This window comes from Phaenicophaeus curvirostris, chromosome 4 (assembly GCF_032191515.1).
Source record: "Phaenicophaeus curvirostris isolate KB17595 chromosome 4, BPBGC_Pcur_1.0, whole genome shotgun sequence".
In the NCBI taxonomy this organism is placed as follows: Eukaryota; Metazoa; Chordata; class Aves; order Cuculiformes; family Cuculidae; genus Phaenicophaeus; species Phaenicophaeus curvirostris.
In genome coordinates this window covers 36,377,699-36,390,277 of record NC_091395.1, presented here as the reverse complement: position 1 = coordinate 36,390,277, position 12,579 = coordinate 36,377,699, and the positions used below count along the sequence as shown (strand labels likewise).

Genomic DNA, 12,579 nt, shown 5'->3' with positions numbered 1-12,579 from the left:
CAGCAGCAGCAACAATGCACAAACCTCATTCTAGGTGCCAGTGTATGCGACAGTGTTGTAATGGCCTGGCAGAGTTGTACTTCTGAGTGTGTGGCAGTGTTTTTTAATCAATCCCGATACACATCCACATACACCGCCACCTAGAATGAGGTTAGTGTGTTATAGCTGCTGTGAGATCCTCACTTCCACTGACTTCAGGAGGATTAAGTCAGAAACGATACTGTTTTAATAGCATTTTTGTATCTACTTGGTAAATACTCTCGTCAATTTAAAATTTCTCTTGGGAGGTGTCAAGAGATCACAGAAATTTTCTTTGCAAGGGAGAGAGTATGGTTGAAATGTTGGCTTCCCTGCTGCTTCCATCAGTGTTTTTCTTCATGTCATTAGTGCTGTACTCGGCACTTTTCCCCCAGCTCCCATTAGGGGAGGGAGGGAGTGAATGTAAAAATGTTAGTAAGAAATGGAGGCAAGAAACACAGAGGAGGCTTCCCTGCTGTTTTATTTGGCTCATTGTAGGCCGCAGTAACAGTAAACTTAGTCACAGAATGCGAGTACAGAATATATTGTCTAGTGTGCACAAAAAAACCTCCCAGATGCTTTCAGCGCATTTTTCCCCAGTACTGTTATTCTACACATTCTTCTGTCCAAGGATCACAAAGCCTTCTGACCTCTGTGTTATCCTTTGGCAAGGAATACAGTTCCTTAGGGCTGAAAAAGTGTCACAGTTTCATTTTTGGAAATTAGGTATCTGTAATTTCCATGAACATCTGTGTAACTGTAGGTGAGCAGCATTTTTTTCAGAGAGCACTAAGACAGAAATGCAGAATGGAGGGGCAGGAGAGACACCCCACACCTTAGCAGGCCTTGCATGCAAGGCTTCTGAATTTAAGCTGAAAATACATGAGCTGAGGTAGCAAAGACGGCTTTGTTAAAGCTGGCGACTGTAGGAAGGGATCGGACCTGTTTCACACTGCAGATTAGTGTGATCCTTCTAACATGGTTTATCATGTGACAAAACAGGTAATTTCACAAGTACTAGATATTTAAAACTATATCATTTAGACGTTTCTCACATTTTTAACTGCTGCAAGGCAGAATATAACATTGGTGGGGGGTTTTGCAAGTGAGTGAAAACAAAAATAGTGTTAAGTAAGTGCATTAAGACTTGATTCATGCAAGACAAACATTCTGTGCTAAACAGCTTTTTCTCCTCAGCAGGCTTAGTTCACATCAGATGTTCATACATAAATTTCTCTTACTAACAGTGCACAAGCAGTCTCGCACCATCCTTGGCAGCCGAGCTTTAGGAACTACTACAAATTGGTTTACATTATAGCTCCGTTTGTTATACCCCATACTTCTGATGGAGATTGCTTCCATGATGGCAGAATGAGTGAAGTAGAATGGAAGATGTGCTCACATCCTCCCCAGCTGCAGCTCAGAGTTTGGTGCCTTGGCTCAAACCCATGTTGTCAGCAGTGTAATCAACACTGCTCGGCTTTGTGCTGATGCACGAGGATGGGCACACATTGCATTCTGTTGGTCCTAGTAATCATCATCAGAAGGAAAAAAGAGAGCTGAGAACAGGAGCATCTTAAGAGATGACAGAGGGATTTGACTCAAGCTTTCTTTAATTTTACTGGGAGGAGGGATATCTTATGGCTATGGTCATCCATACTTTGCTGGAGAGCTGCCTGGAGAAGAAAGACCTGGGGGTGTTGGTTGACAGCGACTGAACATGAGCCAGCAGTGTGCCCAGGTGGCCAAGAAGGGCAATGGCATCATGGCTTGTATCAGAAACGGCGTGACCAGCAGGTCCAGGGAGGTTATTCTCCCTCGGTACTCGGCACTGGTGAGACCGCTCCTCGAATCCTGTGTTCAGTTCTGGGCCCCTCACCACAAGGAGGATGTTGAGGCTCTGGAGCGAGTCCAGAGAAGAGCAACAAAGCTGGTGAGGGGGCTGGAGAACAGGCCTTAGGAGGAGCAGCTGGGGGAACTGGGGTTGTTTAGCCTGGAGGAGGGGAGGCTGAGGGGAGACCTCATTGCTCTCTGCAACTACCTGAAAGGAGGTTGTGGAAAGGAGGGTGCTGGCCTCTTCTCCCAAGTGACAGGGGACAGGACAAGAGGGAATGGCCTCAAGCTCCACCAGGGGGGGTTTAGGCTGAACATTAGGAAAAAATTTTTCACAGAAAGGGTCATTGGGCACTGGAACAGGCTGCCCAGGGAGGTGGTTGATTCACCTTCCCTGGAGGTGTTTAAAGGGCAGGTGGATGAGGTGCTGAGGGGCATGGTTTAGTGTTTGATAGGAATGGTTGGACTTGATGATCCAGTGGGTCTCTTCCAACCTGTTGATTCTGTGATTCTGTATGGCTAGATACTGTTTTTCATGGTGGAAAATCTGTGTATACTAATCTGAGCAGAACAGTTAGCTGCTGTAGTATCACTGCATGTTTAACAAAGGTTGCAGGCCAGGTTTGATCTGGGCTTCCTTTCCCAGTTGGCAATAGTTAACCACACTGTCAGTTAGAGTCAAAATTTGCTGGAGTCTCTTCCTGGACAAATAAGATTGCCCAATGCAGAGAGAGCAATAGCAGTCATCTGAGGAAAGGAGGCCCCTAAGTGAATTAAGTACATGCAGTGAGTTAAGTTATTGAGGGCATTGTGATTATTAGCTGATATACTAAAGTCCAGGGCAGAACTGGATATACAATTCAGGACAATCAGGTTTTCAACAGTTAAAAAAATTTGCTGTATTGCTAATAGCTAAAAACTGCATTAGATTTGTTTTACTGCTTTGGAAATAACTCTCCATATATTTTTGCTAACAGGAAAATACAGATGTACTAAATAGGGCTGTAAAACTGTTAAGCATGAAAAACTAAAAAATACTAGTACTTCTTAGGATTAAAAAGGCATAAAAGCACGTCCAGCAGTGAGTCAAATTTACTCTATCGAGAAGCTCAACTCCAGGATAATCTTCACCTTGTGATTTCCTTTTACAAAGTTTGAAGAACAAGACTAAAATTCTCCAAAACTAACATCAGTGGGAAAAGATCCACTAAATGCCCTACAATAGTGGTAAATCAGACACATTTTATTACTCTCTTTTAGACGTCTTTATCAGGAGTTGTTACAACTCAGTACAGAGGAAGAAACTGAGTCCAGAGGAAGTAGAACAGCTACAGAAGTTTTTAAAAAGGAAACTGACTGATCCTTTAAGTACTGGTCATGCCGGTACAACTCCACAATAGACAGAGCTCTGGCTCATAATTAATGGCATCTCAGGTTTTCTGTCTTTTCTACATCCCCATCAAAGCAATTGCTTCTTCAGAAAAAGGATATGTACCTTACTTTTGCAAAATTACTCTAATAACATTTAAACCAGTTCGAGCAGCAATAAAGCAAACAGTGATGAGATCTCTTGACTGCTGATGGGGAAAGCAATAGAAGCAAAAAATAGCGTCCCTGAAGTATTGCTTGAGATATAAAATTTTACTAAGGGAGCTAGAACTGCCGAGTTTTTGCCTACAGTTTGAATCTGGGAAAGTTTTATCCTATATTGTAGGGATATAACAAAAACGCACACCTCATCGCCTCCCCTAGAGAAGAGATTACTGTCAGGACTGGCTGCCGGATACAGCAAAAAATGAGGGTATGTCAAGAATCTGATTACGGTTCCTTTATCCTCTGAGGATGTCTCCATCAGCTTGAGACACGGTGCTATTTAAAACTGAACCGTGTTTTCTCCTGGCTGACTGCAGTCCCTAAGGGAACATCCATCAGCCAAGCAGAAGTGACTCATGCAACGCCCCAGCCTCACACTCGATACAGTCAGCCTCAGGGATGACTTGTGAAAGAACTGTCACAGCCATCCTGAAATGAAGCAAATGCTGCCTGGCTGGAGTTTTCCTATTGTGCAACCCGCCTGGCTTGGACTTTTGTTGTGCAGCTAATCTGAAAATAACTCTCCAAGTCTTTGGTGCTGTGAGTTTTTAAACTGTATCATTAAAAAAGAGAGTTAATGGAGTTAGCTAAATCACATCTTGGTTTAAAAATGTCTTGGAAATAAAATCCAGAAGAGTACACGAGTAGATCAGACTTGAGATGTTCAAGGCAAGCAATTTAGCAGGAGCAGCTGAACTCCTAGATATGTGTCTCACAAGTAACTACAAATTGATATATCTTTATGGAAGCAGTTCAATTAAGGTTTTAGGTGCTGAAGAAGTGTTTTTAAGACTCTTGCACAACCAACCACTGAAAGTGCTGCTATTTGAATTGATGAACTCATCAGCTCAGCTAGAAAACATATCAGCTTGGAAACGCATTCAAAGTGTGTATTGCGCTAACACACAAATTCAATTTAAAGGAAGAAGGTCTTTATGGATTTTAAAACTAGTACTTAAACTCTGCAAATTGCTCTATCTAAACTGCTGTGATAAAAATGACAAAAAGAAATGTTCTAGGAAAGGTAACCACTGATGTCTATTTTATGCTAAATTTTAGCCTATGTGGCATGCGAATGAACAAGTGTTAAAATAAGATCTGAGAAAGCACACGATTACTTGGGAAGAAAAAGGCTTGAAAAATCAAATCTCTATATTTGGCTTCGTTTTTTTGCAGTTAATAAAATCAAGGAGAGCATAGCTCTATTTCAGCTTGATGAAGTGCATTTAGGGGAGAAGCAGAAGTCAAATCAGCAGCTTAGTCAGGGCACAATTCCACTGCTGGGGGAGAAACTAGTACAGAGTCAAACCATACACACTATTACAATCATAGACTAGTCAGGGTTGGAAGGGACCTTAAAAATCATCTAGTTCCAACCCCCCTGCCATGGGCAGGGACATCCCACTATGTCAGGTTACCCAATAATGCTAGAAGTGTCATGTTTTATTTAAATTTGCATTTAGTCATTTTGGCAAACTGGACAGACCATGCCATCCTCCAGTCCTCCCAGAAAAGGAGTTTAAAGTGCACGTGACTGGTACCAGCTGAGAAACTGTGCTCGAACAGTGCCCCAGGTGGGAACGTTCTGTGTATTTCCCTGTATTTTTTATTTCTAAATTATTTGCGAGTAACATTTTGTAAACATCCAACTGTTTGTGTTTATGCACAGGGTTTTCAGAACATGGCCTTGTACAAGGAAATACTTATAAACCATAGGAACAATTTCCATGCTGATTCAGGAACACGTAGTTCAATGCTGAGCTGGGGACAGCCCCAGTTTTGAAAGGGGCTGGTTTTCCCCTGCAAACAAGTGGGAGAACAGATTTGAGCGAGGTTGTAAAGCTTTAGAACACCAGGGTTAGCGGAGAATGCATGTGTGAATAAACAGACTGCATTTATGCACAAATCAGAGCAAGAGGGAGGCAGAAGTACTAATACGTGAAATAAGAATTATTGATAAATGTTGTGGATACCTGCAAGAGCACAGAGCCCTGTGAGGAATACATACACCAGAACTTTGTTTCAATCAGCTGTTCACCTCCCAGAGGACAGAAATACCAGTGATCTGCTTTGGTTTGCATTGCCCAACAAGGAACTATTATTTTTCCTAAGTATCTTCCAGCAGCAGCTTCAAATACATGTTCAAAGGTCAGCAAAGTGAAGAGCAGAACTCTCTTCAGACTTTGTTCTTTGAAACAGTTCAGGCATCAGTGCCAGGGGTAGGAGCAGTGTATCTGTTCAGATCAAAACCAAGCCAGTGAGCAGTCAAGACCCCATCTCCCTGCCACAGGCTCTGGGACACATTCTCTCTAGTTTTGCCTTACTGCTAAAGTTTTGCTCTGTTTCATTGAGGGCCAGAAAACCCAAGGCGTAGGTACAGCTTCGCATGGCTGTTAGCCAGGAGATTCCAGTGTCATGGACTGCAACTACGTCTGCAGGGCAGCACAATAGGGGCATTATGGGCTTGAGTTTTTTTGGAGGGGTGTCTGTGTGGGGTTAGTTTGTTTGTGATGGTGGTTTTTGTTATTTTTTTTTTTAAGATTCCTTATCTGAACTAGAGTTGGCTTTGAGGGTCAAGATGAAAGACTGAGGACAAGGACACAATGTGAAGTAGGTTGCAGACTATGTTTTGTGCCAAAAATACCATTCTGTATCTCAACTTGCTACTAGAATTACAACAGAAAATTCTTTATAGAGTGCAATATGAATAGAAGCCAAATACTCAACTAATTGCAATAAGTTATTATATACACAGACCAATAAATTGTCCTGAAAAGTCACACTATCCTTGATGTCAGTGTAGTGTACATTAAATAGGGATTTAAGTTTCAGGTAAAAGTACCTGTTTAGCAGACAAACTAGCTGTGTCAGTTTTAAACCAGCGAGAGGTTTCAAGGATATCCAGTATTGGTGAGTAGGTTTGAAGGTTACTCTTGAAAAGCTACACACAATGTATGCATATTTTTTCAAATGATTAATTGATAAAAAACTGTATGTCTGTAAAGGTCAAACTCTGCAGATTATGTCAATTTTTCTTAGGAGAAGCAAGCCAGCACACTGCATAAAAAAGGAAGAATGTTGATAATATGACTTCAATTGAAATAATGGAACACCCAACCTTTAGCTTCAGTCAGCCTCTCACCTTGAGAAGACCTAAATCCACAGAGTGCAAACGTACCAGCTGGTATAGTCTCTTCTTTCCATATGGTTAATCTATAATCTTTTAAATCTAAAGGTTTTGAGTTCTATCCTTTGCCCCAAAGGTGGGCAAAGTTTGATATGAAAAGCAAACCTGAAAAAGGAAAATAATAGAGACCTATTCTTTATTAATAGAGTTTGTTTGCCAAGTGTCATAGATGTTGTAGCTCAGGAGGATCATTTCACTGTAGAACGGAGAAGTGTAACGGAAGAGAAGCCTAGTGAAAAGCCCCCAGATTTACTGTGGGAAGTTAATAAATAAGGAAGGAAAGGGAAGAAGACAAGCGGCATAGGACAGAACCAGCATTGTTTCTAATAATGATCCTGTGTTCCATCAGAAGAAGCAAGTGGTATTTTATCAAGGATATAAAAATCATAATCAATTAAAGGTATTTATGATTATTCATTTTATTCTCATTGCAGGTTCCCAGGATACAGATAAAACAGAATAAGTTTGGTCTACCTTCAAGAACTGGATGTGCTTAAAAAAATTAACACTTGTAAGTGGGCAAAACTTTAATAACAACACCATAAAACAATTATACAAAAATCATGTACATATTTTGACAGTTCTAAATAAAATAGATATACATAGTTGATTTGTGAAACAGTAACTTTGACAGTTTTAGATTGTGACTGGCTGTAGCTGAAAAAAAACCCCTATCTACTGTTTTGTCCAACAGGGCAGTTGGTAATTTGACAGTTCATCGGATTTGTAACATGAGACTTACTGTATGGGTAAGGCAATAAAGCTGATCCAGAGAATTACTGGAAAACAACACACCTACTGCCTGCTGTGCATAGTACTGCTTTGACAGGAGGAACAAGGAAGCGTGTGGCAGAAGAAACCCATTTTCTCTTTTGGGGTGGTGGAAATCAGGCTACAAAACATGAGTAGTACTGTCATTCCCTGTTGCAGCTGCTGGAGGAAAGAGTAACAGTAAGAATTTAAAAACAAAGTGGAAAAAAACACCCCTTTCAATTCAACAACTTACTGCATCGTCATCAACCAGACTGACAGCCTTCCGAAGAGCTAAATACTTGGGATTTTAGGAAGGAGTTGGAGAACAGGAAGAGGAAGAACAGTATCAGGGGAAAAAGTATTCTAGCTTCAAATGAACTTTACAATCTCAAAAAACCCAAACATTTCAGTGATGATAGCAGCATCGGTTTCCCTTGACTTAGAAACACCATTAAGATATTTTGGATGACACCGCTTCAAAAGTGACAGAAGCCTTCAGCTTCAAAATACAATAATTTACTTTATTCAGAAAAAAAAAGAAATTAAATACTCAAACTGATCACTAGATTAAGATGTTATTAAAATACAACCACAAGGGTTAATAAAAATGAAGTAATTTCTTTATATGGGTGCAGAAAGAGGCTATTTTAAGAATGTAAGTGAATAGATATAGAGGTGGGTACTTCCGAAACACAGGAATCCATTGAATTGCTTAACCAATCCAGCCAACTGTTGATACAGCAGGAATTCTGTTTTACGTTTTAGGTCTCAGTTTTGTATCAGAATATCCACAGGTATTCCTCTCTATAGTACATTTGGAATGTGCAAGATTACAGGTTTGGGGTTTGTTCTGTTTTACTTGTAATTTTGGGGCATCTAATAGTTAATGAACATAAGTACAATGAATGTAAGTGCACACAAGGGAAGTATACATGTATCTTAGTTTTAAAAGGCATTTTTTTTCTCTTTTTTCATACATTCTTGCTTCTCCTGCCCCTTGTTACATTCTCCACTACAATTCATCATTCGGCTGGTGCAGACATCAAGCACTGATATGTAGAACAGCATTAAGGAATTTCCTGAGTCAGGTTTATTCATCATTATCTGTAAAAAGCAGGAGAGGGGTAGAGACAGGGTGAAAAGGAGACACAAATACACATACAAATCAAACTGGAGTTACAAAACAAACTAGAAAGCACAACTGAGTAAGCAATAATGCAAGAATTCGCTAAGTCAGTCACCAGTCAGGAGGCTATTACCAAAACTGCCTCGAAAGCACTATGTGTAGAAACATAGAATAACATGTCATCTTTACTCAATTAGTGAATTTTAAGATGGTTTAACCTCAAATGACCTGCTTCAGTTACGACAATCCTCTTGGCATGACAGCAAAACATTTTTTTTTTCCTAACTTATTTGAAGACTATAAAACTTTTGAGACAGAAGCTCAAGACCATGCTTCTGACTGTCACTTGTCCTCTATTCACCTTTATTTATGCAGGACTTTTTCTTTAAATGTCTGACATTTAAAGAGTGACTTTAAATGTAGTTCTTTGCGTACTCCATGTGCTAAAGCATCAAATATACTTCAAATGTCTGAAATGTAAAGAACATTTTTGTATGCTACCACAAATTCGTAAAATACAGAATTAGAACTAAAGATATTAAAAATAACCACTTGTTAATTGGCATTTTGCAAGATGAAAGTTCATTTTAACAGCATTTGCTCAAATTACAGTTTATAGTTTGTATGCTAACATTTTGGCAAGCTGTCACTTAAGTCTTTTAGCACCTTTTAGTACTAGTTTTAAAATACCCTTAAGGCATGTCAAGGAAAGGAACTGATAACACTATAGTTATCCTTTTCTTCTTGTTCTATTTGCCAGTCCTTTGGATACTTGAAAAATGAACTATGACAGTATATCTTTCTAATTCTGTTATTAAATCAATAAATTGTGCTTTTTTTAAAAAAAAAGTTTTCTGTCAAGCTTCTGTAACACAGCATGAGAACAACATGGTCTTGGTTATTCTTACTGAGTGGTTCTGTATCAGTACCAAAGAAAAATTGGGGAAAAGTAATTTGTATTAAAATATTTTAAATGGTTGTTTTTTAAAACTAATTAAGACTCTTTTCCCCCATGTACTTATATATAAAACCCATAGAAAGACATAATCTTATTTGACCCTTTATTCACTGCTATTGCAACATATTTGCAAAAGAATTTAAAAGATGCAGAAAGGAGACATTAAGGTGTTAGAATAAAACTGAACTGTATTAATTAGAAATCATGGCACACACTTCAAAGCCAATACCTAACTCTTCAGATTTCTATAAAAATAACTGATATTTTAATTTGATTTTTTTCCCCTCTCCAGTAAAGCCTTGCATCACTAGAAATCCAAAATTATGTAACTGCAGTTAATTTTTTCTTATATGACAGAAAAAAACCCTAAACTATTTCTAACTCATAGTGGTCTGTGTGGCATTACATAAAGAGACTCTGAAATACCCAGGAACTATCCCTCCACCTAGTAATTTGTGCTAAACTAGGCAGGGCTCCCCAGCAGGGGGAGGTCTCTTCACGTATTACGGAGTCACCTGAGAACAAAGACGGATCACACCTCCACATCAAGATCTTCTAAAAATTACAATTATTGATTTAAATTCTAAAAACTTTATTCTAGACTTTTGTCTTCCCAATCTGTTCTACAGAAATTAAATAATTACACTGCACCTTTCTATTGTTACTTTTGACTGTATCCATACTGGTAAATCAGGGCGGTCAGCAGGCTTAATCAAAGTTTGCCACATTTTGTTGCAGGAATAAAAATAGGCTTTGTAAAAAAAGATTACTTTTATCAATTTAGCCAACCAGTGTAACAAAATACAGATATGTTTTAAAAGTATATTAGAATCTATTCTACAGAACCAAGAATTAATATAAGACAACCTATAATTGCCAGGATACTGCGAGGTTACCTTCTTGGTAGGCTCCGTCTGCCATAACTAAGTGAAGTATTTTGGCATACAGGTGTTTGTGTTCATTTCCAAGTACAGTTTGAACTATGGTTGAACAAATATCAATATTTTCATCTTCATCCTCATGTATGGCCTGGGAGAAAGGACAATCCATATTGCAAAAAAACTGAAAGCAGTACAGAATTAAATAGTTCTAATGTATTAAATGCAATTAATTGTTACACCCAAAGCTTTCCTCCTAAATCCACTCGCATGGCATTTTCTGTGCTAATATTTTATTGTGTCAAAACAAGCGGAAGACTAAAGAAATAAGCACTGATTCTAGTCACACAATGTAATCAGTTACTGGCACAGCAAACAGCCCCAGGTATATTTATCTTGTTTCTTAAAATATTTTTCCAATTGACATTATTCCACAAACCTTTATTTTCTCATAAACTTCAATAAATTTCTCAAAGCCTATTTCCCGTTCCAGGTTATATCTCAGCTCTTCCAAATGGCTGAAGATGCTATCACATTCTTCACATTCACTAGCAATCTCTCCATCACTATTATCTATAGAAAAAGAAAACAACAGTAAAACCCCCTCACTTCTGCTATATTCTTAATGTTGCTCCTATGTCCCTAAACTTAATATCCACACAGACCTTCAAATATAATGCCAGCACGTAAGCTCAGGAGCACCGGAAGATGTTGGCATATGTTCCGAACAACCTGCAAGGATACAGGAACAGTACCTCTCTTGACAGCAAATAAATTCTGAATCCCAAATGGGAAGCATCTAACTATCTCCTCTAAATCCCCACTCTCAGAGTTGGCCATAAAGGTACCAATACTGAAATAAAACAATGTATGGTCTTAAAGCAGGATTTTATTTACCAAAGCAACGTTAGCATGTCAAGTTCCGTACAGCCGTTCCACATATTCCTGCAGTGGAACTGATGCAGGGTTAAGCAGCTGCCCCACTCTAGAGAAAAAAGCTCCTTAATGAAACATCTGTATTTTATTAAAACACAAGGACATGTATATTAAGAATCAGTTACTTAAATTTCTGCAATTCTAGAAAATCCAGCACTAATTTAGCTATAAAGTTCTTCACTCTTTTATAAAAAAGTAGGAAATTCAGTATGCCAACTGGTGCAGTAAGATATGCGTGAGAAGTCAAGATGGTTTTGCTTATAGGCTACAGAAATGTCACAAACTGGTTTTGAACAGTCAAATATTAGGCAAGTCCCTCCCCCCCACCAAAATATCTTTAAGAATACAAGATAGAACCCTATGTAAAATCCCATACATAACTGCTTTTGCCTAGAAAAAAATACTTCTTGAAATAAACATCTGAATTATGAAACGACTTATCCACACAGGAAAAAAAAAATACACAACTTTTTAGAGTTCAGAGCTTATATCATCGAATCTTTTTCACGGAAAGGGTCATTGGGCACTGGCAGAGGCTGCCCAGGGAGAGGGTTGAATCACCTTCCCTGGAGGTGTTTAAGGGACGGGTGGATGAGGTGCTGAGGGGCATGGTTTAGTGTTTGATAGGAATGGCTGGACTCGATGATCCTGTGGACCTTTTCCAACCTGGTGATTCTATGATTCTTTTAAAAAAATACACAGTATTGCCTGCTAGGCCACAGACTTCATGATTCAGTATTAAAACCCCACTGTTTTCAGTTCCTGTATGTGACTAAGGTATCATCCTGACCGAATCATATCCCCAATTCAAATATCAACAGTCACATCGTAAGAAATTATTATGGAAATAAAAATTGTATACAGGTTAAAAACCCATTAGATGACTTGTAATGCTGTATTTAAATCTGAGATCTTGAACAGATTTGGTTTCAAGTTCTGTCTGTTCCCCTGAGTTTTGAAGGTCTTCCTCCTGCCCACAACAATGAAACCTGCGCTGCTTATGAAATACCACGAATCCAGAAGGTGGGACACAGACACCAAATACCACAAGGCTTGCAACAACAGAATCACAGAAACAGATGGCATTGTATGTTATTAGCATGTATCATCACCATTGTCAATTAATGAAAGAAGATGGTATTACTTATGTTTTTTTTACCTTAAAATACTTATTGCAATGTATTATATAGAAAATATCTTACAGGAATTTTCACAGATTTTGAGTTTGTTCTCTTCAATAAGCCAAAATTACACAAAAGCTATGTTTTAGATTGGTTATTGATTTTATTAATCTTTT

At 38.7% G+C, this 12,579-nt stretch overlaps 1 protein-coding gene across 5 annotated transcripts in view; it reads right to left on the bottom strand.

The window, feature by feature from the left end:
- Positions 1 to 7,008: 7,008 nt before the first annotated feature.
- The window catches only part of NEK1 (NIMA related kinase 1), a 45,311-nt gene continuing 39,740 nt past the window's right edge, over positions 7,009 to 12,579 (bottom strand). For all 5 annotated transcript variants that reach the window (XM_069855769.1, XM_069855768.1, XM_069855770.1 and 2 more), the window contains 3 exons: positions 10,786 to 10,919; positions 10,365 to 10,497; positions 7,009 to 8,488 (listed from right to left, as the gene is read on the bottom strand). In XM_069855769.1, coding sequence (XP_069711870.1) covers positions 8,475 to 8,488; positions 10,365 to 10,497; positions 10,786 to 10,919 — 281 coding nt within the window. In that variant the 3' untranslated portion in view covers positions 7,009 to 8,474. The remainder of the gene's footprint in view (positions 8,489 to 10,364; positions 10,498 to 10,785; positions 10,920 to 12,579) is intronic.